The 27,691-nt window shown below is 61.0% G+C and overlaps 12 protein-coding genes across 12 annotated transcripts; all 12 read left to right on the top strand.

The window, feature by feature from the left end:
* Positions 1 to 726: 726 nt before the first annotated feature.
* LMXM_20_1720 (conserved hypothetical protein) lies at positions 727 to 1,464 on the top strand (the record flags this gene model as incomplete). The annotated part of the gene is made up of 1 exon (XM_003875177.1): positions 727 to 1,464. The coding sequence occupies one exon, from the start codon at positions 727 to 729 to the stop codon at positions 1,462 to 1,464; it is 738 nt and encodes a 245-aa protein (XP_003875226.1).
* Positions 1,465 to 2,173: 709 nt separating this feature from the next.
* On the top strand, positions 2,174 to 3,988 carry LMXM_20_1710 (conserved hypothetical protein; the record flags this gene model as incomplete). The annotated part of the gene is made up of 1 exon (XM_003875176.1): positions 2,174 to 3,988. One exon carries the CDS (start codon positions 2,174 to 2,176, stop codon positions 3,986 to 3,988), a length of 1,815 nt encoding a protein of 604 aa, XP_003875225.1.
* A 551-nt stretch (positions 3,989 to 4,539) lies between these two features.
* LMXM_20_1700 (conserved hypothetical protein) lies at positions 4,540 to 5,382 on the top strand (the record flags this gene model as incomplete). The annotated part of the gene is made up of 1 exon (XM_003875175.1): positions 4,540 to 5,382. One exon carries the CDS (start codon positions 4,540 to 4,542, stop codon positions 5,380 to 5,382), a length of 843 nt encoding a protein of 280 aa, XP_003875224.1.
* A 908-nt stretch (positions 5,383 to 6,290) lies between these two features.
* On the top strand, positions 6,291 to 7,139 carry LMXM_20_1690 (soluble n-ethylmaleimide sensitive factor,putative; the record flags this gene model as incomplete). The annotated part of the gene is made up of 1 exon (XM_003875174.1): positions 6,291 to 7,139. One exon carries the CDS (start codon positions 6,291 to 6,293, stop codon positions 7,137 to 7,139), a length of 849 nt encoding a protein of 282 aa, XP_003875223.1.
* A 1,184-nt stretch (positions 7,140 to 8,323) lies between these two features.
* On the top strand, positions 8,324 to 12,163 carry LMXM_20_1680 (putative separin; the record flags this gene model as incomplete). The annotated part of the gene is made up of 1 exon (XM_003875173.1): positions 8,324 to 12,163. One exon carries the CDS (start codon positions 8,324 to 8,326, stop codon positions 12,161 to 12,163), a length of 3,840 nt encoding a protein of 1,279 aa, XP_003875222.1.
* Positions 12,164 to 13,034: 871 nt separating this feature from the next.
* Positions 13,035 to 13,985, top strand: LMXM_20_1670 (putative ribosome biogenesis protein; the record flags this gene model as incomplete). Its single annotated transcript, XM_003875172.1, has 1 exon — positions 13,035 to 13,985. The coding sequence occupies one exon, from the start codon at positions 13,035 to 13,037 to the stop codon at positions 13,983 to 13,985; it is 951 nt and encodes a 316-aa protein (XP_003875221.1).
* Positions 13,986 to 14,929: 944 nt separating this feature from the next.
* On the top strand, positions 14,930 to 16,141 carry LMXM_20_1660 (conserved hypothetical protein; the record flags this gene model as incomplete). The annotated part of the gene is made up of 1 exon (XM_003875171.1): positions 14,930 to 16,141. One exon carries the CDS (start codon positions 14,930 to 14,932, stop codon positions 16,139 to 16,141), a length of 1,212 nt encoding a protein of 403 aa, XP_003875220.1.
* An 850-nt stretch (positions 16,142 to 16,991) lies between these two features.
* LMXM_20_1650 (ribosomal protein S11 homolog) lies at positions 16,992 to 17,417 on the top strand (the record flags this gene model as incomplete). Its single annotated transcript, XM_003875170.1, has 1 exon — positions 16,992 to 17,417. One exon carries the CDS (start codon positions 16,992 to 16,994, stop codon positions 17,415 to 17,417), a length of 426 nt encoding a protein of 141 aa, XP_003875219.1.
* Positions 17,418 to 18,702: 1,285 nt separating this feature from the next.
* LMXM_20_1640 (phosphatase-like protein) lies at positions 18,703 to 19,344 on the top strand (the record flags this gene model as incomplete). Its single annotated transcript, XM_003875169.1, has 1 exon — positions 18,703 to 19,344. One exon carries the CDS (start codon positions 18,703 to 18,705, stop codon positions 19,342 to 19,344), a length of 642 nt encoding a protein of 213 aa, XP_003875218.1.
* Positions 19,345 to 20,285: 941 nt separating this feature from the next.
* Positions 20,286 to 22,112, top strand: LMXM_20_1630 (conserved hypothetical protein; the record flags this gene model as incomplete). Its single annotated transcript, XM_003875168.1, has 1 exon — positions 20,286 to 22,112. The coding sequence occupies one exon, from the start codon at positions 20,286 to 20,288 to the stop codon at positions 22,110 to 22,112; it is 1,827 nt and encodes a 608-aa protein (XP_003875217.1).
* Positions 22,113 to 24,046: 1,934 nt separating this feature from the next.
* LMXM_20_1540 (hypothetical protein, unknown function) lies at positions 24,047 to 24,295 on the top strand (the record flags this gene model as incomplete). Its single annotated transcript, XM_003875167.1, has 1 exon — positions 24,047 to 24,295. The coding sequence occupies one exon, from the start codon at positions 24,047 to 24,049 to the stop codon at positions 24,293 to 24,295; it is 249 nt and encodes an 82-aa protein (XP_003875216.1).
* An 873-nt stretch (positions 24,296 to 25,168) lies between these two features.
* Positions 25,169 to 27,676, top strand: LMXM_20_1530 (cell division cycle protein-like protein; the record flags this gene model as incomplete). The annotated part of the gene is made up of 1 exon (XM_003875166.1): positions 25,169 to 27,676. One exon carries the CDS (start codon positions 25,169 to 25,171, stop codon positions 27,674 to 27,676), a length of 2,508 nt encoding a protein of 835 aa, XP_003875215.1.
* Between the last annotated feature and the right edge of the window lie 15 nt (positions 27,677 to 27,691).

Below are 27,691 nucleotides of genomic sequence, written 5' to 3'. Positions count from 1 at the left end.
ATCAGCATAGTGGCTCTCTCTCTCGAACAAGTGAGGTGGAGGGGAGTCACTGCCGGACGTCATCTGCCGCTCCCCCGCCCCTCATCTCTCTCGTCGGCTGCCCACGCTTTTTCCTTTTCTACACGTCCGTGTCTGGTCTTTTTGTTTGTGCTCTGCCACTCTTTCCCACTCTCTCTGTCGCGCGCTCCCAAATGCTCACACACACGCACGCGTACAGCCATATATCCACTGCAGCATCAGTCCCCCCCCACCGGTCTTTCCTCTCTCCAGCCTTTCGGGGGGGCGCACTACGCAGACAGCAACGTGGGAGAGTGCGCGGAGTTGACCCCTCGCCCCTTGTGCACCACGCTCTTTCTCCTTCAATCTCCACCGCGAGCGGAGAGGTGTGGGGTAGAGAGAGAGCGACTTCGACTTACCCCCTCCCCGCTCCCCCTTCCACTCACTGGTGAGGTGTCAGCGATCACTCGCGTTCAACTCCTTTCTGTGCAACCGCACCTGCACAAATTTGTTAGCGTGTTCTTCAGGCGCATAGTAATGCGGCTTCTTCGGCGCTGCACGTCAGTGTCGCCTGCTAGGACACTACCGGCTGCTGCTGCTGCTGTGAATCAGCTCCGCTGGACGGCGGACGAGGCTCGTGCACAGGTGCCTCGAAGCTGCGTACTGGCGCGGTGGACAGGGGCCGGCGCAGCGGCAACGCAGCGAAATCAGAGTCTGTTGGGCAAAGGCATGAGCTTTGCCTCTGGGCTGCTGCGCGACCTCTCTCCCTCCACCCGAAGTTCCTCCACAAACGCGACCATCGACTCCACCGTTGGCGATGTCCTATGGGACTTGTGCGAGCGCATGGACTACTACGTCCAGTACAACATTCCCTCCAGCTGGCAGGTGACGGAGCTGCTGCGCGACAACAGCATTGCCATCCAGTGTAGCCCGCCGCCTCCCACGGAGGCTGTGGAGGGGTCGGGTGCAGCCGTGCACGGTATTTCACTCAACTGTTTTGCATACAAGCAGCGCGTAAAGCAGGCAGACAGCGTTCGGCTTCTACATGTCTTCCTGAAGCGCTTCAACGCATCGGTGAACAACTCGCTGGAGTTGCTGTCCGAGGGTCACCCGCCGCCACCGCCAGCGGAGGTAAGGGTGCCCGCCAATGGCAGCAGCAGCAGTGCTGGGGATGCCAGAACAGTGACGAGCGCTCACTCCCGTGACACCGAAGATGACGAGGGCATGTGCCAGACGCTCGCCAAGCAACTGAACAGCGCGGTGGCGGAGGTCACCTTTACGTCAGGTCCCGGCCAGCCCCTTGCCCATGGTCTGTGCCGCGCCTTCTACAACTCCAATGGTCGATTCCACTACGTCATCGTTGTTGCGGTGCCGGAGGAGGAGTACGCTAACTCGCTCGACCTCATGATCCATGCCTTGGCTTCGGTTGTCGAGAGTCGTGTGGAGGCTGCGGCGAAGCGGACATAGCGCCAGCCACGGCAGAGGGTGAGGGGATGGGTGGGGAGAGCGAGGAGGACACGCCTCCATTCACTGGGTCAAAAAAGGAGGTGTCCACCCTGTGTCACTCCCGCTCTGCACTACTTGTCCACTCTTGTCTCAGTGTCGTCTCCTCATCCCCCCTCCTCCCGCTGCAGGGTGTGCCTCTCCACATCAATTTTCAATTTCTTCACAGTGATTGTCAGCACGCCCGTGAGGGTGTGTCTGCAGGTGTCGGTGTTTGTGTTGGCGTGGTGGGGGGAGGGGGGGCACGGCAGATGTGCTACTCACTGACGTCCACTACAAGTCGTTCCGTTTCGCTTTCTGTCTCTCCCCTCGTGTGTGTATGCGTGCGTGCCAGTCTCTCGCCCTCTCCTCCTCCCATGTCTTTGCCCCTCTCACATAAGTGGGACCACACGAATGTGCGCATTTGTGCGTGTGCTGGTGTTTTGTTGACGCACAGCGATGACATCAAGAGAGAGAGATGGGCCGATCGAAACGCTACGAACCTCTCGTTGTGGCAACCGCGCAGGAGGTCGTGACGAAGCGTGGCGGATTAGATTTGTGTCTGTGTGACCCTCTAACACCCCGCCACTGCCCCCCCCCTCATCGCCATGATTGCCTGATGCGCCTCAAAGCTTTTCATTCGTCCCTCCCTCTTCGGCCTCCTCAATCCTGTCTTGCCAGGGAAGCCTCAGCCATGTCTGTCTCTCTACCTCCTCCGAGCACCGAGGAGCACGATGCGGTACAGCTGCACGAGCACAGCAACGCCAACCTTCTCAAGATCGACACCCATGACACATACTCCACTGTAGGCACCATCAAGAAGCTCATTGCGAAAGCTCTACCGGCAGAGCAACGCGAAACACCACCGCAGCCGCTTCTCAAGGGACTTATCCGCATCAACAAGAATCCCAAGAATGCGCACCTCTTCATGGCCTTCGAGACCCCTGAGGACCGCGCGGCCCCCTCCGCCGTGCTGCAGACCATCTTCCACCGTGGCCGCCCGTGGACGGAGGCGTCGGTGTCCCTACGCGACTTGGAGCTCACTCACAAGGGTGGTGTGAAGCGCCGGCGCGACGGCGACGACGGCGATGGGAGTAGTAAGCTGACACAGTACGAGCACCTTCACATGGAGGAACAGCTGGACCGCAAGAAGCGGCACTGTCTTAACGTGATGCAGAGAATTCTGCCCGCCGGCGTGTATGGCTACGCCGCCTTCCAAGATCGCTTTGCCGGCATCCTCACGAGCCCCGTGACGGTGGGCTACCGCAACCACGTCAACCTGTCGTTTGGGTTCTGCACAGATGGAAACACGCCGGCGTTGGGCTTCCAGCAGGGCTCTCTCGTGGAGGGAACGGCCGCCGTCCTCCCCGCCACGTTGCCTGATAAGAGCATTGTGACGATGAACTCTGCCGCCAAGGTAGTAGCCGCAGCCCTGATGGACGTGTGCATGGAGTTCAGAGACGTCGCGAAGGGAGGCCTCGACGTCTTTAATAAGGTAAAGGCCAGCGGGTTCTGGCGCAAGCTGCAAGTGCGTCACAACGTAAAGGGCGAGGTGATGATGGACGTAGAGGCGGATGCGGCCAGCACGACCGCGAACGTGTGGACAGCGGTGCGGCAGCGCCTCGTGGAAGTCTTCGCGTCTGAGGAGATCCGCGTCAAGCTGGTTGCAGCGACTGGTCTGTCCACAGCGGCCGTGGTGAGTCTTCAGTGCCACACACACACGGGAATCAGCTCCCTGCCCCTCGACGTGCCGCGCGAGGTGCTGTATGGCGCACCCACCCTCACCGAATACCTTGCTGGGCTGTGCTTCGAGCTTAGCCCGACAGCGTTCTTTCAGGTCAACACGCCGGGCATGGAAACGATGCTGACGAAGGTGGCTGAGGTGGCTGAGCTGTCGGCGGGCACAACGCTACTGGACTTGTGTAGTGGCACTGGGACGATCGGACTGACGCTGTCGAAGCACGTGAAGCGCGTTATCGGCATTGAGCTAGTGGAATCGGCCGTTGCGAATGCGCGGCGAAACGCCCAGCAGAACAGCATCACCAACGCGGAGTTCCACTGCGGACGTGTGGAGCACCTGCTCCCCTCCGTCATCAGCGGCCTGCCTGCCGAGGACCGCGGCGACATTGTGGTCGTCCTCGACCCGCCCAGGGCTGGGGTGAACAGTACAGTACTGAAGTGGATTCGCGGTATGGAAACGATACGGCGTGTAGTATACATCTCCTGCGAGCAGAAGGCGCTGGAGCGAGACTGCCCTGGACTGACGAAGCCCAGCACGAAGGCGTATCGAGGGACCCCGTTTGAGGTTACTGCAGGTTTTGCCTTTGACCTTTTCCCGCACACACATCACGTGGAGATGGTTGCGGTGCTTACACGTCGCCCAGAGAGCGCCGCAGCTCCTGCAAGTAACTCGGCACTGGCACCGGCACCGGCGCCGGTGAGTGTGGAACGCGTAGCCGAAGACGAGGAGGAGACAGTCGCCGATGCTAACGGCGGCTGCGTCGAGTAGCGGAGTCTCACTGAAAATGAAGCACATAGCGTTGCATGGGAAACTGGCACGCAGACAGATATACGCGTGTTTATCGTGATGAGAGAGAGGTCGCGTAGCGTATGTGTGCGTAAGGCAGGCGCTCTCTCGTTAAAAAAACGCAAAACTCTTGTATTTGTGCATTGTGCGCTTGTGTGCATCGTCCCACACAGTCGCACATACAAGCCGCCCGCCACGGCGAGGAGAACGATGAGCGGTCGCTTGGCCATCCCCCCCATGCCTGTCCCTGCGCATCTCACTTTCCTCTCTGTTCTCATCGTTCTCTCTCCCTCTGGCCTACATTCTCGTGCATCCCGCGCGCGCTGTCGGGGAAGTGGCCACGCACCCCCGCTCACAGCCATCACCGCCTCCCCTCCTTCCAACCTCACAGTCTCTGCAGTGTCTTCCCTAATCCAAAAACGCAAGAGCGCGTTGTACCCGAAGTAGCTTCACCTTTGTGTAGCAGTCTTTTGCATCCCTGTGCATCTGCGTGTGCCTCCGTCCGTGTGCTCCATTCGTGTTCCGCGACGAGAATGTCCGCGTGGTCAAACCGAAATCTAGCCGCGATGCTCAAGGAGCAGAGGGCCTCTCCCGCCACGATGGCGGCGCTGGGGGACAAAGCGACGAACGGCGATGTACCGAAACGCCCGGTGGTGTCGGTGGAGCCCAAGAAGCCGGAGCTCCCCGCTCCTGCCGCGGCAGGAGTGGTGGCGAAGGTCTCCACGCCTACTCCTGAGCCTCTGCCGACCCCTGGGTCTCCTTCCGAACCAGAGGTGGTGTACACCTCCATAGGCCCTGTGTCGATGCCGCAGGCGCTCGCCAAGCTGGTCATGCCCTCTGAGTTCCGTTTCGCAGGTTCCGTCGAGGCTCCGAAGCCCGTCGCTACCCTGCAGCCCGCCGTGACCCACCAGCCAGCGGAGGCGGCGCCGAAACCGGTGGCCATTGCCCCACCCATCCCTGTCGCGGCAGCCCCTGCGCCGACCGTCACGTCTTCCTCCGATCTGCAGCAACCCCTATCGCAGCAGCAGCACCAGTGGAATCCGCCGCAGCCGGCGTACAACCCGCCAGTGAACGACTACGTGCCTCGGTACCAGGGTGCCCTGCCGTACGGCGGCGAGCTCGGCAGCGTGCCGCGCTTCTATAGCACCGAGAGGCAGTACAACGCGCAGCCCTACCATCCCACCTACCACACCCCATACTACCGTGGCGGCTACAGCAGCAGCGCCATCCAGTACGATGGATACGGCGACATGTACCACAGCCACTACCCTGGTCAGGGTACCCCGTACATGGGCGGTCGTCTGCAGCCCCGCCCGCCGTACTACCCGCCTCGTGATTCCTCGCTGCAGCAGCACCCTTCGGCTCAGTACAACTAAACCTATAAGCAACGATGATGATGCGATGCCTGAATCACAGCGCAGCTCCTTATCTGTGCGTGTGTGCTCATGCGCTGCGTAAACGGTCATCGAAGTACATGATAATTTTTTTTACGTGCATGAGTGAGACGGTGCTTCTAATGGTTTGCTCTTCGCCTTCCTCCCCCTCCCCCACCCTCATTCTCGTCCTCGTCCACCATCGCAGCGTCTGACACCGTCCACTCCGTAACCCACTCGCTCTCGCGCGCACAAGTATCACGCAAACGCCTCTAATGCACTCTTTTCTGTTGGACTCGTGATAATCTAACGGGTGCTCTCGTGCGCCTTCCTGTGACACCGTTCGCGGCCCCGCACAGCCGACGCTCTAATCCTATCCGGACTTCCCTCCCCTGTCCTCTCCCGGCACGCCGTCTGGCACCTGCAGAACACAGTCAACACCTCCCGTAGGCCTGTGTTACCCCCGCCCCTCCCTCCGCTCCCGTGTCTAGGTAATTGAATGCGCATGTGCATGAATGGGCACTGCTTTGCACCGCAGCAGCATACGACGTCTGATGCCCCCCTTCTTATGTGGCTCACTGCTCTCGCTTCTCGCCCCCTCCACCTCGTACCACATTGTTCTTCGCCCATGTGTGTGTGTGTGTCTTTCTCGCCTCAAACTCCACTCCGCCCCGCCGTCTCGTGTGTTTGCCGCCTTGCACGCTGCCCACTGCATAAGCACCGATAGAGAACCACAACTACGCACAGCGTCCCTCATTTCACAGCCCTCACGGATCCAAATCGTACCTTTCCCTTGGCGCCGGTACCTGGGCGTGTCCTTCTTTCCCTGACACCCCTCCATCACCACTTCACATTCTACGCAGAGGCGGTAGCAATACGCGTGTGTGTGTGTGTCTACCCATCAGCCCAGCATGTCCTCCGCCGACTCCATGTTCGCAGATGCGGACAAGAAAACGAAGAAGATGTTCTTCAAGGACTTCGAGGGCGCCTTCGACCTCTTCAACAGGGCCGGTGTTCGGTACAAGCTGGACAAGGACTACATGCGCGCCGGCGAGGCCTACTCGCGTGCCGGCGACTGTGCGGTGAAGCTTGGCGATAAGGCGGGCGCCGGTATGGCCTTTGCCGACGCCGCGAATGCCTACAAGAAGATCGACGCAGGAAAGGCCAAGACGATGGTGGACATGGCAGTGCGTCTGCAGCTTGAAAACAACCGCCTGTCCGGCGCGGCGCGGCTTCTCTTGGAGTTCGCTGCCTCTCTCGAGGATCAGGGGTCCGGCATGGACGCCATCCCATATTATGAGCAAGCCATGCAGTACTTCAACGCCGAGGACCAAAAGGCGCAGGCGCAGAAGTGTATGATCGCGATAGGGAAGATCTGCGGCGAGAACGACCAGTATGACAAAGCTCTCATGTACTACGAACGCATCGCCAACGAGATGCTTGGCGGTCCTCTCAAGTTCCAAGCGCAGGACTACTTCCTGCGGGCGATGCTATGCCGCTACGCCATGGTGAACAACGACAACCGCTTCGAGAGGAGCGAGGAGTGCCGCGACGCACTGCAGCAGTACATGTCCGCTGACATCTACCTAAAGAACACGCGCGAGGCGGAGTTCCTGCAGCTCATCCTGGAGGCCGTCACCGATAACGACATGGAGAAGTTTGAGCTCGGTGTATCGCTGCTGCAGGACATTCGCAAGTTGGACGACTGGAAGACACATGTGCTGCTCGTGGTGAAGCACAACATGGAGAGCCTCACCTAAGCCCATCTATGATTGACGTGAGAGGGAACAAGAGAGTGGGAGTGAGCGAGGCGAGGCCCCACCAACTCATGTGGATGTGGGAGCGTGCAGGGGGAGGAACACGGCTGGCTAACTTGAGGCAGTGCTCTCTCTCTGTGCCATACGCGTGCAGGTCACGCTACCTCACCGGCGCTCTTGTCTGCCTTACCTCTCTTTCTCCCTCACTTTTCTTCTTGTCATCCATCCTCAGGTCTGCCAGATTCACATATGCACGTGCCCTCTGGCTAGCGCGCCCTCCCCCTCCCCACTGCCGTCTCAGCCGCCTCGCTTGGTGTCCGTCTCCAGACATGTGCGCGTTGACTACGGAGCTCGATGAAGGCCACCGAGACAACGTGGCCTGTGCGCAGCGAACGGCGACGCCTCGATCCCCATGCTCGCTCTCCCTCTTTTGTTTGCTTGCTCTCGTCCATTCCGCTGTGGACTTCGTGTTTGCCGCCTGCGCTACTCGCCGTGCTTTTCTTTTTCACGGGACCGATATGCGCGTGCTCATGCCGGCATGTGGCTGTTCGTGAGGCGACAAGATCGCACGTGGCTGGTGCTCTTCTCTCCACTTTTCCTGTCTCACCCCCGAGTACTCGAGTGCTATGGTGGCGCTGGTTGTCTCGCTGCTTCAGAGGAAGTGCGAAACCCTCTCTCCCATTCTCACGAACATGCCCCTCCGCTTCATGCCCTGGGCATAGGCTGAGTGGCAGCGAGGCAAAGAGGTGCGGGTGTGTGCTTGATCTCTGAGAAGGTGTTTGCGTCGGGTCACCGAGCCGTCCCCCCCCTCCCCTCCTCTTCTTAGCGACCCTACACCCCAGGGCAAGGTGAAGAGAGCACACAAGTTGCTGAGGCCACCCGTGCTGTCGTGCCAAGGAACTGGTAGTCATAGCTTTCACTCCTGTCCTCCTGTATCTGCAGAGCGCACAGGCAAAGACGCTCTCAACGCACGGCCTCCCTTCTCTCCCTGCTTTCGGCTACACCTTCGCCTCTCCTCCTGCGATCTGCACATCTTCTCGAAGACCACTCATACACGCATACACGCATATCCTTCGCTTCTCATACGCTGGCGGGAGACGGACACGCCTGCAGGGCCGTATGCGTATGCAGGTGTGTTAGAGAATGGAGTGACGCCCACAGAAACGGACGCGCGCACTCAGACAAGCATGACATCATCCCACAGTACCCTGTTGCGCACCCTCTATGATGCCACCACTCATACCTTGCGCAATGCCGACGAGGTTGCGGCACTAGTCGAGGCCGCGGTGCAGCTCTCCTCCTTACGCTATCGACCCCTCGCATCGTCGTGGGATCTGCCGAAACTGCTCTCGTCCGCGTTACGCACGCAGCTGAACGCGCGCCTGCGCTCGCCTGCGGCAGTGGCGAGCAGCGTCAGTCCAGTCTCTCTGTGTCGCGTGCTGGCAGCGGCGTGGCGGCTGTGTCCGCTGGTGTCGCTGCCGTTGCCTCATGCAGCCGCAGACGGTTGCACCTCACTGACCAGCGTCGCTTTGCTTCTGTCACTCACCGATGAAGCCGTCGAGCGGGTGGGACGGGAGATGGCGTCGCTGGAGAACGCTCCGTGTTCTTCGGATGCAGCGGAGCCGCCTGCTCGTGGCACAGCAACCGCTGTTGTGACGTCGCTACTGCTCTACTGGCACATGCTCTGCGGCGAGGCGCAGGAGGCCACTGCAGAGAGCGAGGAAACGTTTCGGCGGGTGTCGGCGACGGTGTGGCGGTGTCTGCAGCGCTGGACCGCGGCTGACGGCTGTGACGAGGTGCGCCGTACCCTCCTCAAAACATGGATGAGTACAGTGCTGCGGCGTGCGCTATTGGGTACGAGTGGCCTGTGCGTGATGAGTGCCGTGACGCTGCTGGACGCCGTCGTGCAGCGGAGCATGGACACGACGACGTCCATGACTTTTGCCTCGTGCGGGCCGTCGAACAGTGGACTCAGCGAGCTGTGGGCAAGGCTGCACCTGCGCGTCTGTCAACACGTCATGGAGGACATGCGAGCGCGCCAAGCCGCCTTCAGCGCCGAGTGGAGTCACTCCGTCGCACCGGTGCTCACTCGCGCTTTCGCGCAGGAGCCACCCTTGCTATCCCCCTCCTTCACCAACGTGATGCAGTTCGCCGAACCGCTCAGCACTTCGCTGGGTGAGCTGATGCGTGTGGTCCACCGTCTGCGGCGATGCGCCCTCGGCAGCAGTACTGCGTCGCAGGCGGACGATTTCGCCTCGTGTGTGAGTGCAGATACCCTGGCGCCGCTCTTGTGTTTGGCGCGTCTCTCTCCGAGACTGGCAGAAGCGGGTGTACCGATCGTGCCCTTCGCGACTGCCAACGCGTATCGCACATACGTGGCGCCGTTAATCGCGGTGTCGCTTCGCTGGGGCCTCGTTTCAGAGGCGTGTGCACTGCTGGATTGGTTCGCCAACGCGCTGGACGATCGTGAGACACAGTGGCACCGGCGCCTGCATCGAATCTTGGACGGTCTTACACCAGTCGCGTCCTCTGCAGCCCCAGCGGACACCTTGACAAGGCTGCGCGGACGAGAGGGCGGTCTGCCGTACTTCGAGTGGCTTGAAGAACTTCAGTGCACCTCCTTAACGGCTCTGGACGTGCTGGCCACTTGCAATGATGTCAGGCAGCTGCGGCCGGTATGTGACGCCCTTCTGCGCCACCGCCCCGCGGAGTGGGCCACGGAGGTACTCCAGGATTCGTTTGCCCCATTCTTTATTCTTAGCGGGCTCACGCGCCTGATTGAGGCACTGCTGCAGGCTCGCGATGCTCCGCTGGCACGCTTCTACGTGACCCTGCTGGGGCGCCTCCTCCCGCGTTGCCCCTGCCCGACACAGCTCGAAGTATTGCTGCGCGTTGTGTACCGCCTGGCCACCGTGCTCACCACCACCCACCTCTCCACTGCAGACTACGCGGCTCCAGACAGCCTCTACGGAGCGGCCTTGGCAAGGTGGCAACGTCTGAAGACCGTCCTAGAGCACGTGGACGCAGAGCTTTCCGACGCGGGCGACCCGGACGGTTCAAGGCATGTTGGCTGGCCACGGCAGAGCACCGCAGGTCTTGCGTGGCGCGCTCGGAGGCATCTTCAAAGTTTCTGCGCGCACCGCAGAGCAGAGAACGTTTGTACCGCCGCTTCTGATCAAAGCACGGCCAACTCCCCTGCTGTCGCCCTAGGCACCGTTGTGGTGCTCTGCTACACCCCCGCTGGCTCGCAGAGTGAAGGAGAGGGGCTGCTCTGGCTCCGGCGCACTCGGATCAGGGCCACGTGTCTCTCAGGAGAACAGCGGGCGCAGGACCAGCAGCTGCTCAGCCTAACGGTGCGCTGCCCTGTGGGGGGAGCGTTGCGGTCATGTGCAGTTGAGATGGCAGACGTGATGAGCCGAAACCGAGCACAACTGATGCGGGGCACCGCAAGCGCAGTCGGGGAGACGGGTCGGTGCCTTGACAGCCAAGGCCCGCGTGAGTTCACTGAAAGCACAAGCTGCGCGTGCCAGCAAGCAGGCGACTCTGCCGCGGTGCCGACCGAAGCGGATGCTGAGCGACAGCGACGGTGCAAGGAGGCGTGGTGGTGTGAACGGTTTGAACTTGACGATCGTATTGGCCGGGTCGCTGCGTCGATGCAAGACGCCCTCGGCGCGGCGCATATGTTGCTGCTCGGTTACCCCAGTCCCTCCCTCGGTGGCCAGTTGCAAACACTGGCAGCGCGCTTTGCTTGCGAGTGTGTGCACCTCCGCGGTGTCGGTCGCTGCCCTCCTATGGACGCCTTGCAGCACGTCACTCTGCAGGTTCTTGCGGCGGCTCCGTACCTCTGGAAAGATAAGACACCGCCTCGCGGGCAGACCACGTGCTGGTACGGACCACGCAACGCACACAGTTGCGCGTGCTGTATGCAGACAGTAAAGCGCGCGCAAAGGATGCTGCTTGAGGCGGTCACGGCTCTGGGACAGCTGGTCGCTGCCGCCACAGCAGCCGCGGCTGAGTCATCTTTGTCGTGTGCACTCGCTAGCGACCCTGCGAACGTGGAGGAATGCTGGCTGGGGCTGTTGTCAGATAAGTCGGTGCAGGGTGTTGTAGAAGAGATGGTGCCGGCTGTGCTGAACGCGTACTACCGCGAGCTCGCGCCAGACGCCGCCACGAAGGTGCCGGGTGATGATGAGGAGCGCCACCACCACCATGCCGACTTGCTCCTTGTCTCGCGCGAGCACGTGTACCTGGTGCTTGACGGAGAGCTGCACGCGCTGCCTTGGGAAGCTCTGGATGCGTGCCAAGAGCGCAGCGTCTCTCGCGTGCCGTCGCTCGAATACCTGAAGTACTGCAACACCGATGCGCCGGCCGTATCCCTGCAGCGCTTGTTTGTCTATCGCGATGACGCGGCGCTGCAGCACGGCCCCTCCAGCCTTACGGATCTCACCGCGCAGCATCCACATTGGGAGGTGGCCTACGGCGAAACGTCGCAGGCGGCAGCTGCGGCGGCACGAGATGGCAGCAGCGTCGTCACGTCGCCACTGATGCGCCGCCTCCTCTCCCAATGCGAGGCGGCGAGCGATCACATAGACGCGTTTGTGTACGCTGGTCACAAGGGCGGGGAGCACCTGGTCCCTCGCGGAGCACTGTACGACTGGATTCCCGCTGCAGCCGGCACACCTCCGACGCTGGTGCTGCTGATGGGCTGCAGCTCTGCCCGCATGCAGGCCAGCGCGCTCTACGACTGCTTTGGCCTGCCCATCGCATACCTTAGCGCAGGCGTATCGTGCGTTCTCGGCTGCCTGTGGGACGTCACGGACGCTGACATTGACCGCCTCACGAGTCGCTTTCTCCAAGTGGCCAGTCAGAGGACGGCGGACAGCGAAGGCATAACCGTCGGGGAGTGCCTCGCAGTGGCACGCCGGGCCTGCAAGCTGCATTACCTTACTGGCATGGCCACCGTCTTCTATGGCGTGAACTGTTACGTGGCGGCCGCGAGGGAGGACGACAGCAGAGGTACTGCCTGATAGGGAGTGGCGCTGGTTCTTTCTCTTGCTCTTTCTCTCCTCAGGACTAGGCCCAGCGATGTACATGCGCGTGGGTGTCCGGCATACCTTGCGCTCCCTCCCCCTGCACTGGTGCTGTGTGAACGCATACATACACGCACACCCTCTGCATGCCAGGGCGGTGATGATCAGCGCTTTGCCTGTCAGCTTGTTTGTGATGTTCTTTTCTCTGTTAGAGCTGATCCCGCTCCATCAACCATCCGGTGCACATGTGTACTTTGTGCCTCTCTCTGTGTCCGTGTGTGTGAGTGTGTATCCGCCTCGTGTCCCCCCTCCTCCTCGCCTCCTTGTTTTCCCTCACGACCTTCGACGCATCACTGGTACACGCAACGGCACTGACAGAGTCAAACGAGGTACTCGCATGTATGGCAACGAGGTGCGTGTCATCGCAGGTCACCGGAGTATGAAGGTCGTGCTCCTCCGCCTCTGCCGCCAGTCCGTCAGTGGGGCTCCTCAGCTGCAGCGGCGCGTCAGCTTTCGTTTGCGCGCGCACACAAAAGTGGCGGAGGTAACACCCACACATGCACCATCGTGACTTGTCTCGTTTTCTTTCCAGTGTCGTCTGTACAACACATTCCAGCACACGTCCCCGTCTCTCTCCCTCCACTGCCCTTTATCCTGGCACCGCAGCATTTGACGGCTGCACCCTGGCCCATCTCAGACGCAGTGCCTCACTAAACTCGAACCCGCGAAGGCCTACGCGACATACGCAGAACAGTGGCTTTACACACATACCAGTAGCAACAAGACAGCGCCCTTCTTCGATCGCCACACCCACCGCCTCCTCGCTGCCTTCTCTCACGTCCCTCCCTCCCCCTCCCGCGCAGACAAGATGGCAGGTGGAGGTAAGAAGCGCTCTCGCTCTGCACAGGCAGAAGCGGTGTCGGCAGCTGAGGCTGCACAGCCTCAGGTGGAACCTCTGGCTGACGTGGCGGACGCCACCAAGGCGATGGTGAACGACGAGGAAGAGATGGTCGGCCAGCTGCACGTGCGGCGCGCGCAGACGACAAAGATGATGACGAACCGGCAGAAGATGCTGGTTCTCGGTGCCCGTAGCATGACGAGCAAGGACCGCCACCTGCTGCTCGACCTGCGTGGCCTCATGCCGCACTCCCGCGAACATCCGAAGATTGGACGCACAAACACCCTTGGCGATGACCTCATCGAGCTGTGCGGACTGCATCAATGCAATAGTGTTATGTTCGTCGAGCCGCATCGAAACGATGTCAGCTACCTGTGGATCGGACAGGCCCCCAGCGGCCCGAGCATCAAAATGCAGATGAGCAACGTGCACACGGCGGACGAGATTCGTATGGCGGGGAACTGCCTCAAGTACAGTCGTCCGCTTCTCCACTTCGACCACGACTTTGAGCTCCACCCGCACCTGCGTGTGACCAAGTCGCTGCTGCACATGGCCTTCAACACGCCCCGCTACCACCCCAAATCAAAGCCGTTCGTGGACCGCATCATGTCTTTCCTGTGGCTCGACAACCACATTTGGGTGCGTAACTATCAAATCGTGCCAACGAGCCCGCCGTCGTTGATGGAGATCGGGCCCCGCTTCACCTTGGAGCCGGTGGCGATCTTCAACGGGTGCTGCAAGGGAAGCGTGCTATGGAAGAGCGCGACGGCGCGGCCACCAACGGAGCAGCGCCGCGACCGCAAGCTGCGTCGCCTCGAGAAGCAGCAGGCCAACGAGGTGATCAAAGAGAAGTCCGAGAGGCACAAGGCACTGCATCCGGCACCGAGCGCCGACCCGCTCGACCTTGTCTTCCGTGACTGAGAATAAAAGGATAAGGGCTGGAAACCGGCAACAGCATCGTCGCCTCACCTCCTTCGCCGGTGTCTAATAAGTATACGCGTGTAAGCCACGCAGCGAACCGCAGCGTCATCAATACGCACGCATCGGCGTGACAGCGTCTGTGCCCGCGATTGTCGATAAAACGCTATCCGCTGTTCTGTGCGGGTGTTGGTGTGCGGAACTGTATTCTCGAATGAGTGTGTCACCGTTTTCCTGCGTGCGTACCAGCGACGCTGCGCGGGCTACACGCACACCACCGCTCAAACTGCAGCGCACGGCCTCAGGCAAGAAGAAAGAGAGGAACAAAGCGAATCGAAAAGCTCAGCCCGCGCGAACGGCACACAATGCGCCGAAATGGGGGCACCACGCAAACGCGTTCAAGCTGCGCGCGATGTGCTTAGCCGCCCTCGCACTTGTGCGCATACACTGACGGACGCTGGCGAGCGATGTCTCGTGGCGGCAGCCGTCACGCTAAGAAAGCGTAAGAACCGCACTCGCTGCTCTACCGCCGCCCTCCTGACACAAAACGGTGCCCTGGCAGCGGGGAGCGCTTGGGGAAGAGGGCAATAAAGCGAAAGACCGAGCGTGCGAGAGAGCGAAAAGTCCAGCGTGTGCGTTGTCGCCACCGTCTGTCCACTCGTGTGTGTGCGCACCTTTGGAGGAGGTACATGGCGCCCGAGCCCACCCCCACCCCTCCTTCGTGCTCCCCATTCCACCCTTCCCCCTCCCTCTTCCTCCTCTATCTCTTGCGTCCCGTGAGGTCCATCGCGCACACGCGTTCACGGCCCTCTCTCTCTCTCCGTGTTCTGCCTGTGTCAAGAAGAAAAAGGTCACGGTTGTCGCTCACACACCCCCGCTCCCCCCCCCATCGACCGTCTCCACGCCTCATCCCACTCCCACCCATCACTAGCGCAGCGAAGCCGTCAATGCAGCTCGTCAGCGACCTTCAGCAGCGGCCCAAGAAGGGGCGGCTGTCAATTGAGAAAAGCATCGTGCCCTTCTACGATCTCTGCACTACGGTGCAGTTTGTCACGTTTCTCATCCACACCGTCACGACAATGATCGGTGCCAATCGCACCTTCACGCGCTCCATCATCGTCCAGAACAACTTTGAGCTCACGCCGTCCCTCGTGTACAAGACACACAACTGCTCCTTCAGCACGGTGCGCAACATATACGCCTTCAGCGCCGTCAACATGACGTTCACCCAATGCTCCGTGGAGGACGTCTTCGTGGATCAAGCTATACAGATGCGACTCGCCATCTTTGTGTGCGCTGCCACCCTCTGCGTTGGTGCCGTGAATCGCATGCTGGTCGAGTCTAATGTGTTCGTCATCAAGTTTCGCAATTTTTACCTCTGGAAGGACATCATCTCCGCCACGGAGCTGCTGCTGCTCGCCTACGTCATGCAGATCGTGGCGACCGTACAATATCCAGCCCGTCTGCTGCAGGATTACCTGCGGCACTGCGGGGTAATGGCGAACTCCTACCTGCCCTTCATCAGCACCATCAATCTCTGGGTGTTCGCTGGTGTCGGATACCTCACCTACGTGGTAGGCCTTAGTCTGTATTTGAACAACGCACTGCCCAAGTACGGCGTGATGACGCCGCAGGAGATTGAAGAGTACAAGGCGTGGGTGCGCAGTCGCCGCGCAGAGCAGGAGCAGGTGCGCATGCTGATTGATGAGGCTAAGAAGGCACATGCCCGCCTCCACATGCTGAACAGCACCGAATACAAGCATGGTGAAAACAACACCCTTGCCCTGCCGCCGAGTATGATGGGGCCGAATGGCCCCATGTACGCATACCCATACCCCTACAGTCCCGCGTACTCCGGCTACGCACCCACAGCGCCGTCGATGACGGCCGCAATGACAGACCCGCGCCTGCCAGCGCCGCAGCTTTTCGGGGCAGGCATGATGCCGACACCTGGGCAACCGGGCATGATGCCATCCTCTATCTATGACGGCGAGCAGCCACCTCCCGTGGGCCCGTCGCCCTACGAGGCGATGGGGCCCCCAGGAGCGACGGCAGCCGTGTCCTCCTCGCCGGAGGGCGCCGTGTCTCTTCCCGTTAACATGCCGCGTAGACGCATTGTGCCTAGCCCCAGCCAGGTGAACCCGTCCATGTACGAGTAGCGCGTACGCGGCACTCTCCGATAGACTTAGATGAAAGTGCCCATTAGATGGGCACACGCCGACATATGTATGCTCCTTCATTTCGCTTGCGTTGCCTCACCCCCCCCCGTCTTCGTGGCTCTTGTCCGCCACGACCCTCTCGCTGAGTCGATGGCCACATGTGTGTGTGAAGGGGAGGCGAGAGATCGTGATGGTGCTGTGACGTGCCGCTTCGTTCTTGCTTGCGTCTTTACTGTTTTGTTTGACGTGGCTCATGCCCTTCTCCTCGTGTGCCACATCATCTGTTGTTCTCCCTCCCACCCTGAGGCCATGCCCTACCCCCCCCGCCTCTTGTTGCTGTTCACCGGTTTTGCGCGTACGTGCCGTGCTTGCCCTTTCGACACCTTTTCTGCGCTATTCTTCGTTAGACCCTCATGCCTGCATTGCTCTCCACCATGTTTCTGTCAAGACGTATCCCTCGTCCACTCGCACTCGCTCTGTCTCTGTCCGTCCACATCTACCCCGCGGTGACCCTCTCCTCGCCCCCCTATGCGGCGGCCACGGCGGTGATGTCCTCCCTCCCCACGGATATCCGCTTGCCCGCCTCCCCACGCACCCCTGTGTCGTTCTGCCCCCCCCCCTCCTCCTCACGTCTCCCTTCTCCTCGGCCCACTCTCTCGCCATCCTCATCCCTCCGCCATCATCACTGCCATCTCTATAATACGTATGTGTATGTATGCTCCACAGAGGTTTTACTCCGTCAAAGCGTAGAGCCATGTCCGTTGCGCCCCAGTACTACCACGCGCATGCGGTGGATGCCACCATTCAGCACGAGAAGGCGTACCAGCGCCAGACCGCGGTGAATGAGAACATGCACCGCCCGAGCCGCAAGCACGTCAACAAGTCCGGTCACATCCGCTATTCCAAGAAGATCGGTCTCGGCTTCAAGACCCCGGCGAAGGCGCTGAACGGTAAGTACATCGATCGCAAGTGCCCCTTCACGAGCAACGTGGTGATTCGCGGCCGCATCCTGCGCGGCATTGTGCACTCCACCAAGATGCACCGCACCATCATCATCCGCCGCAACTATCTGCATTTCATCAAGAAGTATCAGCGTTACCAGAAGCGCCACAAGTCCCTGGCCGTCCACTGCAGCCCCGCCTTCGACCCGAAGCAGGGTGATGAGGTCGTCATTGGCCAGTGCCGCCCGCTCAGCAAGACGATCCGCTACAACGTCTTGGAGGTGGTGTCGAAGAGCTCTGCCGACAAGATGGGCAAGAAGTTCGCCAAGAACTAAGCAGGAGATGCGCTGCCGCTTTTTCCGTTCATGTCATGGCAAGCATGATGGCGTGTTATGATTACTGGCTTCTGTGCAGCGAGTCTTTGATCCTCTCAGTTCAGCTTTAACGTTGTGCTAAGCGGATGAGGTGACAAGCGAATGGCTCCTCAGGGAGGCGCACGTGCGCAGCACACGCACACGCACGATCACGCACGCGTGCCCGCTTCATGGCTGCTGCCGCGGTCATCTCTGCGACGGTCTACCTCACCATCCGTGGTGTTCTTCATTTCTTAGCTTCTTTAATGCTTTCGCCTCGTTCTTTGAAGTTCAACAATGAGAAAAACGTCGCCCCTCCGTCTCACCACTAGAGGGGGAGGGAGGGAGCATGCGCGTGCACACACACACGGCGAAAATCACCAGCGCGAGTGTTTGTGTGCCGCTGGCCTCCAGGGCTCCCCACCATCGGTGCTGTCGGATGTCAAAACCCCGTCCCACCGCGGTGCCGTAGCTGGGGTGCCAAGACGCTCACTCTGAATGGGCTTTCGATGCAGCGCTCTGCACATATCACCCCTCTACTGGTCGTCTGCGACGGCGTCTGGGTGTGTGACGCGACTATCAAGGCCGAAGAGTCGGTTGGAGGGGGGTAGACAGTGAGGCTGCATGGCTGGAGAGGAGAGGTGGATCGTTTCCCCAAGGCTCCTACCTGATGCCTGCGCGCCCTCAGCTTGTGTCGTGTGTCCACCACAGATGGTTCACTCGTTCCTCCCATCTCCCCTCAATCCGTTCTCGCCTCGCTTACACACGCTTTTCTTTTATCGACGTGCGGGGGACTGGCCCGTGTGGCTCACAGAAGCAGCGGTGGCGCCGCATACGACAACGGACCACTCAGCTGCACCTCTACAACTTACTTGCGCTCTCTGCCTCTGCCTGTTCGTCTCTCTCTTCCACGCAATTGATTTAGCTCACACGCGTTCTCTATTCCTTTCTCTTCGTATTACTCGTTGTGTTTAACTCGTAAACACCACACGTCGCCACGCAGACGGACGGCCTCATCGCACCGTGCTTCTGCCCACCAGTCGTCCTCGTCAAGCCGATTCATACAAGCCCCCACCGGCGCCGCCCACCTTTCCCCCTCCCTCTCTCAAGTACACCCCTCTTCCTTCATTTCGTAGGTTCCTCAGCCGCCACTGGCGGCTTTGCCGACCGTCCGTGTTGTCCGCCGACTGCCGTGCTTGTGGCGTCCCGCACAGCATTTCCGTGTGTGTTGTGCTCTCGCTATTACACGGCATACACGCCCAAGAAAATGCCGACGGTGCCCTTCGCTGGTCAAGTGCGGATGGAGTGGTACCAGTCCGTGGAGCAGATCCACTTCACCTTCTACGTCAAGGACCGCACAGTGGACGACGTCGTCGTGACGAAAACGGCCACATCGCTTGAGGTGGTCATCCGCCTCGATGACAGCGGACGCGAGTACAGCTGCAGCTACGATCCGCTGTTTGCGGAGCTGACGGGTGATGCCGCGTCCATCTCGGTGCGTCCCATGAAGGTCGAGGTCTCCGTGGTGAAGGCCCAACCGTACCAGTGGCCGGCTCTGGAGCGCAAGCCCAGCGCGGATGGCGCAGTGGTGGCCCCGACCTGTGGCGAGCCAGAGATCCCGCTTCCTGCAACGGCCAAGGACCTCAAGTACCCGAACAGCAAGGGCAAGGACTGGAGCGCGCTGAAGCTGGAGGTGGAGGAGGACGCAAAGCCGGAAGGAGAGGCGGCCCTCAACAAGCTCTTCCAGCAAATCTACGGCGACGGTTCCGATGAGCAGCGCCGCGCGATGATCAAGTCCTTCACGGAAAGCGGTGGCACGGTGCTGTCCACTAACTGGGACGACGTGAAAAAGAAGAAGGTGGAGGTTCAGCCGCCAAAGGGCATGGAAGCGAAGACTATTTCGGAGTAGTCGAGCATGGACCCCCTCCCGCCCCTCCCCCCCCCACCCCCGGTGCACCCATGGGGAAGTGCACTCGGGTTTGTCGACCAGCAACGCTATCACTGCGTGTGTGCCTGTCTCCTTTCGCTGGCTGTTGCTTTTTTTTTGGGGGGCGTTTGTGTTGCAGTGGAGTCACTGCACCCCACACATACACACACACCTCCCTCTCATACACAACGCGCCACACGGCCAGGCACCGCTTCTGCTCTCGCCTGCGCTCTTCTTACGTGTCGAAGCCGAAGTGAGTGCGCTGTCAAGTCAACGTTTCGTTGTATTCTCTGTTCGGTATGTGCATGCCTGGTATCTCCCTCTATCTGTTGTACCGGCCTGGCACTGCACACGCCCTCAACAGCGTCCCTCTCTCCTCCATACCGTGTCATTCCCTTCGTCTTTGTGTGTTCGCCTCTGAGACTGATGTAGCATTACACGATGACGCACTTCGTTCTTCTCCTCTCACTTTGCCCCAGCGCACCCAAGCACAAGACCTCCGCGTCTCTCTTTCTCTCTCCCTCTGTCGGCCTCCCTCATTGCAGGCCGCTCCTCCGGAGGGCCACCCCCTCCTCCAAGATGGCATTCCGCGCTCTCTCTCTCCATATCTCCTCCACTCTCTGTCCACTCCATCGGCCGATTGGCACTACTCGCTCGGGGAGGACTCAAGTGCGGCTGCACCCGACCAACGCAGTTACGTATACACAAGCACCTATACGCGCACGCACCTGTGCCCTCTCCCTCACCCTCGTTAGCGACCCCCCTCCACCCGCCACATCGCTTTGCTTCCGCTTTGGTTCTCTCCGCAGGCGCACAAAGAGCGCGCTGCCCTGCCCTGGACGCTTCGTGTGTCTCCCCTCCCTTGGTAAACCTCTCTCCCCCCGTCCCCAATGGACACGCGGCCACGTGGCCGCACACGCTCGATGTCTCTCCATGCAGCCACCATGTCCACCTCTAGCACTAGCTCCTCTGCTGCCGCCTTGTCCTCCTCGCCTCCCCAGGATGAAGAACTTCTCATCGACCGTTACGAGCGCCGCCGCCTGGAGCAGACAGAAGCGGAGTACATGAACTACTCTGTTATGCTGTGTCGCTCAGGACGGATGCAGCAACATGGGCAGCTGCGCGCAATGGTGTGGCGTGATATTGTTATTGGACGCAAGAGGGTTACCGCGGTTCCACAGCTCAGTGATGGCATTATCCGCCAGGTGCAAGAGGAGACCCGCTTGCAGACGAGGCAGGGCAGTTACAACCACAGTAGAGAGGGCACGCGCATGAGCGGCTCCCTAGACTCCTTCGCCAGCCCTGCGGCGGAGGAGGAAGACCACCACCCCAACGGGAAAGGCAGCCTGAGTCAGGCGCCTGAAGTGAAGCAACGCAAAGACGGCGGTGGTGTCAGCAGCGACTCTTCTCCCCGGGGCAACCTCTTGTCCACCGGTGCTGGACTCGCGCTTAGCGCGACGGCGGCATCACTACGTCGCCACCGCCACCCCTCGCTAGAGCCTCCACGCCCAGCGCCCCCCACAGAACAAATAGAGGAGGCCGCTGACACCTGCGGTAGCGCAGGAGACGAGAGGCCGTTAGTGTTCGCACCAGTTCGACGGCGCGCCCTCTCGCAGCTCTCGCGACGCGTGAAAAGCGAAGCCGGCCACTTCCTCGAGCTCGCTAAGGACGTGGCGAGCCGAAACGAGACGCCTGTGCAGGACTTCTCCGGCAGTGTGCTGTGGCCCATGTCGTGGTACCACTTGCCCGACAACTGCCAGCCGCGCGTAGTGGAGGCAGACATCGAGCGCTCGCTATGGACTTTGTATCCGCACTCGGCAGAGCGCACTGAGCAACGGCGGCGGTTGAAGAGCATGATCCTGCGCGTACTCCTGCACAACCCAGAGCGCTTCTACTATCAGGGCTTGCACGAGCTCATGGGCTATATGATGTACATGCTGAGTCCGTACACGGAGTGGGAGGAAGTGGTGTCGGTGTGCGAGAAGCTTCTGGTAACTCGTTGGAAACGGTTCAGCGCGCGCCATCTGAAGAGCTCCGAGGCGATGCTGTATGCCATGCACGCCATCATTGCGCAGGAGGACCCTCCCTTGGCTGCTGCCCTGGAGTGGTGCGGGGTGGGACCGGAGTCCCATTACGCTGTCTCCTGGATGATTACGTGGTACGTACACAGCATCGACAGCCTAGAGGTGTTGGCCCGGCTCTTCGACTACTTCTTGGTGGATGTGGAGGGTTCAGCCGTCATCTACTTCACTGCCGCCCTCGTCGTGGGTCAGCGCGAGACGATCTTCGAGTGGATTCACAACGCCAAGGAGGAGATGGGGGTCGACATGGGTGCCACGGAGGCCAGTGACGAGGGCATCATGCTCATGGCCCGCGTCTACGCCCAGCTCTCACGACTGCCAAGCAACGTGCTCGACAGCATGGATAAGAACGCCCTTAACGCGCTCATGGAGCAGGCAGAGCAGTACTCCACGCTGCATCGACACACGGTGCGGCAGGAGGAGCAGAACTTTCTCAACGGCGACATCAAAAGACTTGGCCTGCTGTCGAACCAGCACACTCGTAATGCGGCACTCCAGCTGCTCTGGCACTTTCTGCCGCGAGAATGGCGCAGCCCCGCGAAGTCAGAGCACGTGCGTCGCGTGTTGTTCTGGACGGGCCTCATGGTCGTAGCAACGGCGGTGGTCATGGGGACGGCAAAGGTGGATCTCAAGCCGGGTGAGTGGGTGCAGGGTCTGCTACACCGCTGAGCATCCGCCCCTGCCGCCCTTCATGTTGTGTCTCCGTCGCGCGCCACTTTAGCCGCCTCACAAGAGTCAGCAGTTATGTCTCGGAGGGCACGTAGAACGGTGCTCAACGCGATAGATGGTGCGGTTGCTGCGGCTGCTGCCGCTGACGGTGACGGGGTAGCTGTGGCCGGTGCTCTAGTCCGCCGGTTTTCTTTCTTGAAGCGAATGTGTTCCTCTCGCTGCTTTGTCTTGCCTTTTACTATTGTACATGTCCGTTTAGGGGTCTTGCGCTGCCACCAATCTCTCCAGCGTGCATGTGCGCGCACGAGTGGGTGGCTAATACGCAACTCGACTGCCCTCAGTGGTGTGGATAAGCACGGAAAGGGCCCGCAACAGGAACAGAATGGATGCAGCGTCCATGCCCACACCACCGCCACGCATATCACTGCCCCTCTCGCCAATGTACTCTGTTTCGTGTGCTCATTCTTTCCATCCCCTGATGACGTGGGGCCACCTGATCCCGGTATCGGGGCCCAGTGCCCCAGCTGTTTGCGGGGAAGCCAAAGAGCCTGCAGCCTGCTCTCGAGTACGGCTGTGGACTCTTGGTGCCAGCGGACACAGGGCCGGGCTGGCAGTGCGCCAAAGGAGGCACGCGGTCATGATGATCACGCTTGTACCAGTGCGCGGCGAAACGCGTCGACGGCTCAACAATGATACGCGCCCGACTGCTGCGCCTCTGTGGTCGCTGCGTTGCGCTGATGCGGAGCGTACTCCTGGACTGAGTCTGCGCTGCCTGTAGTGGCATCACAGCGGGCTGAACGACGCGAAACGGCGCTGGCTGGCCCGGCTCCTTGATGAATCCTCGATACAAGTGTGCGCTCGGCAAGAGGTGCGTTTCACCACGGCAGGCCTACGACGGCATCTGGGCACCCGGGCTTTCAGCATTCCGGTGCGGCAGGCGAAAAGAGGCACGGCCCTGGCGTCTCGGTGCTCACGCTACACGACATACGGGCAGATGTAGGCCCTCCCTCCTCCCCGTTCCCGAGGGCGAAGTTGCAGCAGTGGCGCTCTGGCCTTGCTGCGGTGACCCTGCTCGACGGATACACACCTCACGTCCGGCCACACCCCTAAGAGTGACCTGGTGGCATGGGGGGGCTCTCTCGATCCGGTGCCCAGCGACGTCGCACTGAGCCCTAGCATGACTCGAATGGGCGCCAACTCGCACCATTCGGTGTAGGACGCGAAAGGACAACCCGACCCGGCCGGGACCACCCCTGCACAGCTGGTCCAATGCCGAATGCTGGGCCTGTGCAGGCGATAAAGAGACCTCGACATGGCACCACCACCACGGCGCCGAGTGGCCACTGCGCGATTCGGTCCACCGTCCACTTTGAGGAGGGGGTATGGCCCGGGTGCCGCCAGAGATGGCTGGCGGCGAATCGTGCTCCCTCCAGGACGCGACGTGGAAACTGTACCGCTCCGTGGCTACCAAATCGATCCGCAATGATCGCGCCTACACCACAGCAGCACAGAAGCGGAGACGCGCGAGCTTCGGAGCGCCGCGCGGACCCCGGCCACGGCGGCAATCCGAAAGCGCACCACGGAGCAACGGTGAATCGCCCGTACCGTCACACCAGACCGCACAGACACCACTGGGCTCGCAGCGAAGACGACCGGAAAGGCTGACCCAGCTGGCAGAGCAGCCTATAGGCAGCTCTGGACGCCAAAACGGACGCGATGGGAAGCAGCACTCAAGAAGGTCCCCTGCGCGTTGCCCGAGCATCGCCCTCTCTTAGACATGCTCGGCAAAGAGCCCAACGAGCCCCCCATGAAGGTTGGATATAATCCGGCAGCGCCGTTGCCCCTCCCCCTATATCTGCGCACTACATGCACGGCCAATGCGACAAGACGACCGCCACCTGAGTGCGCAAGGGCAGCCCAGCGTATTGGTGACGATGTGCCAGCAGAAGTCAGCGCGACATCCGGCAGTCCCCTTCCGCGTCCCACGGAATCTAAACCCCACGCCCCTCAAGCCGTTCGCGATGGGTGTGCTCGAGGCGACACTTCGCCAAGTTCTCTGCGAGAGTCCCAAGGCCCTCCCGATGCACGGCAGGAGCGCACTGCTGGACACATGCAGCCTTAGCGTCGCCACACTGGCCCTGTCCCTGCTACATGGAAGGGAAGGACTCATTGTGCCCCCCTGAAGCCGCACAAGCCCGATGATGATCCCGCGCCTTACCACTCTGTAACACTGGCCAGCAACCTGTGCAACTCACCTGAGCAAATCGTCTCGCGACCAGTGCGCGGCCGTCTGGAAGACAAACTCAAGCCACAGCGGCCTGGCCTCCGTCCTCACCGCTCCACCGTAAGCCTCCTGGACTTGCTCCTCCACAATGTACTGCAGCCCCAGCCAGCTACGATAACCGGGGCGGTGTTTTCGGACTGCGCTCGGGAGTTCAACTGGGTCGATGCCGACGCTGTCATCACGGCGCTGAGGAAGTTCAGCGTAGCACCCTAACGTACTCGCGGGATCGTGGGGACCTCTGAGATGATCGTCGTGCCTGTGGTTACTTCCACGAGGAGAGGTCGAAGGTGGCTAGAGAGCCCGTTAGGTGCGTGGCCCCGATTCGACGGCAGGGACGGCGCGTCCGAGACGACGGGGATGGAGCCGCAGTGTGACAGAGGTAGATGTGCGGTGGTCGCGTATGCGTGTACGTGTGCTGACGTGCTCGTGGCATCAATGGGCACAGTGGAAGGAAGAAACATGCACGTCGTCCATGTAAGCTCGTGGTGCGCGCAGCCAAGGGTCATAGCAATGTAGGCTTTTTCTGCAGGAGCACCGCGTTGTCTACTCAAGCGCTCGCGACCAAGCGCAGGCATTAACCGCATATGGCCCATGAGCGTTTTTCGATCCTTCTGCGGCCGCCATCGAAAGCTTCTCCACGCACGGGGGTCGATCGCACATACACAGGCAAACAACGGCGCTGTGTTTGCCGCCCCTCCCCCTTTACTTACCCATATTGGATCTTCTCTTGTCGTCTTCTCCCTCTGTGACTCCCTTCATCTCTCTCTCTCTGATGCACGCACCCACGACAACCACCACATGCACTCGTCGCCAACTGAGTCACGCACAAGCAAGTACATGCATGGCGGGCTTCACTGACGCGTTGGTGCTCGAGGCACCCGCACTTTGGTGGCCGGCAGTTGGCGATCTGCCTCGATATCCGATTGACGAACAGCGGTCGTTTGTGGCCGCCATTGTGGAGGCAGCGATGCCCTGGCCGCAGGGCTCTTCCACAGCAGAGGGTACCGTGCTTCGCACGCTGGGCCTCTCGTGCCTGGGCCGCAGCGTCATGATGACGGCTGAATGGAGCTACCTCGACGGTATCGAGTCAATGCAGCCCCCGTCCGTGAAGGTGTGGAACCCGCTGCAGGGGTGCGCCGTGTACCTGACAGTAAGCACAGAGGCCGGGCTAGGGTCCCTGGCCAGTGTACATCATGGTGGCAAGGATGGACGTGGCACCGCGTCCTTGGCGGAGTTGGATTTACGTCAGCTGGTACGCGATGAGCGAGTGCGCGTGACGCACCGCTCGCTTCGTGAGATGCTGAGTCGGTGCTGCTGCTCACGAACAGCCCTTCTGACCCGCATGCAGCGATGCGCCGAACAGCGAGATGAGTACGCGCTGCTTCGCCGCGCCGTCACGCGGGCCCACGCCGCAGCGCTTCAACACTTGGAGCGAGCCGCTCAGGCCATGGATGGCGTCCTCGCCAGCAGCCGTGGGCCATCCAGGAAGGCTGGTGTCTCTGCACCCTCCCTGTCGTCACTCCTGTTCGCTGGTGACACGCCGAGTCAGCGGCATCTGCTGTGTCTCCTGCAAGCCACCACGCCATCGGTTGTCCAGGTATCGAGCACGCGGGTGTTTGTGCTTGAGGCCCGTCGCCTTAACTTTGCCGAGGTGCTGACTCTCCACGAGTTGGAGGCGTTGGAAGTGGTGGAGGCGGTGCTGCGGCCACCGCTGTTGTGCACCTCTGCCGCCCCTTCCTCCAGCGCAGTACAGGTCTCCCCATGCCTGCTTATTGTTATGGAATCTCTGCACCTGTTGGAGGGCAACGCCAACTCACTCGTGGCCAGCGTGATACACCAGCTGTGCGTGTGCCTGGATGCCCTGCACGCCAGCGCTGTACCAGCGATCGTTTGGTCTTTCACGGAGGATGTGCGCGACACGCCGCCGGCGCTACTCTCGCGCGTAGGCTCACAACATGAGCGACTCGCCATGTCGACGACTGAGGACCGCACCGCCTACCTGACGCGACGCTTGGCACGTTGGCCACCGGTGTCGTCGCTGCAGCGGACCGCATGTCACACGGCTGCCGTTGCATTGGCCGAAAGCACTGCGCACTGGACGGTAGATCAGCTTGTGCAAGTCCGTGACGCGGATCTCGCCAGTATGCTGCCCTCCTCCCCTGCGCTCACCCGGAAGGTGAGCGATGGTGCCTCACATCAAACTGAGTGTCTACCCAAGCAGCGCAACAGAGCTGTGGAGGTGCAAGACGGCGTACCTGCCTCCCCAGCTATCTCGGTGGCCGCACAACGTCCAGAACCTCCGCTGTTTGACGTGTACAGCCGCCTCTACGGCATCGAAGAGGCGATATGCAAGGTGGAGGAGTTGATTGTATGGTCACTGACGCATCTTTTCCTCTTGCGCGAACTTGCCATTCCGTGCGCGAAGGGCGTCCTTCTCTGCGGGCCCAGCGGGTCCGGCAAGACGGCACTCCTGTCCTGCCTCGGGCGACGGCTGCAGTTGCCAGACGCGCGGCGCCTCCACGTCATGTCCGTGGATGGGCTCTCCCTGATTACAAAAGAGGTCGGCCGCTCCGAGAAGAACATCGCGCAGCTCTTCGACACCGCGCGCTCCCTTGCGCCGACAGTACTTTTCATTGACAACCTCGACTCGCTGGCCCCGCCTCGCGGGCGTACCACGGCAGAAACGAGCACGACCGGCGATCGCACGCTTAGCACTCTCCTTACACAGATGGACGGCGTCGGCGGTGGGCATGCAGACCGCGTCGTCGTTGTCGTCGCCTCGGCTCCGTCGATCGACACGCTCGACCCCGCCGTGTGCCGTCCTGGTCGACTTGACGTGCATGTGCAACTCACTAACCCGCCCACGAGTGCCTCCGCTGCTGCTATGAAAGGGCGGCTTCGCGAGTTTGTGGCTCGCATGCAGAAACGGCGGCAGTCTGATGGTGTGTTAGCCACCGAGGACGGAGCGGGGGCTGCGACGCTGGAGGTGCTGGAGGAGGTCGATCAGCTTGTTGATGAGTACCTTGCCAACGTCACAGCAAAGGTGGAGGGCAAAGCAGATGACGACGCAGCTCTGCCACCGCGGCCGTCCTTGTCCCCGGCTGAGGTGACGGCGGCAATACGTGAGGTGATGCTTGACGTCGTTGCGCGACTAGAGCGAGGTGACGGCCCTACGCCAACTTGCGCAACTCTATCGTCTGAAGCACATGTGGCGGACAGGAGCAGTGATGTGGTGCGCGCCGTGCGAGACGCCGTCCGCCACCTCTACGGCGCCGCTTAGCGAGGCGACGGCTGA

This window comes from Leishmania mexicana, chromosome 20 (assembly GCF_000234665.1).
Source record: "Leishmania mexicana MHOM/GT/2001/U1103 complete genome, chromosome 20".
In the NCBI taxonomy this organism is placed as follows: Eukaryota; Euglenozoa; class Kinetoplastea; order Trypanosomatida; family Trypanosomatidae; genus Leishmania; species Leishmania mexicana.
Note: the sequence above shows the minus strand (reverse complement) of the source record. Positions and strands in the feature narration are given on the sequence as shown.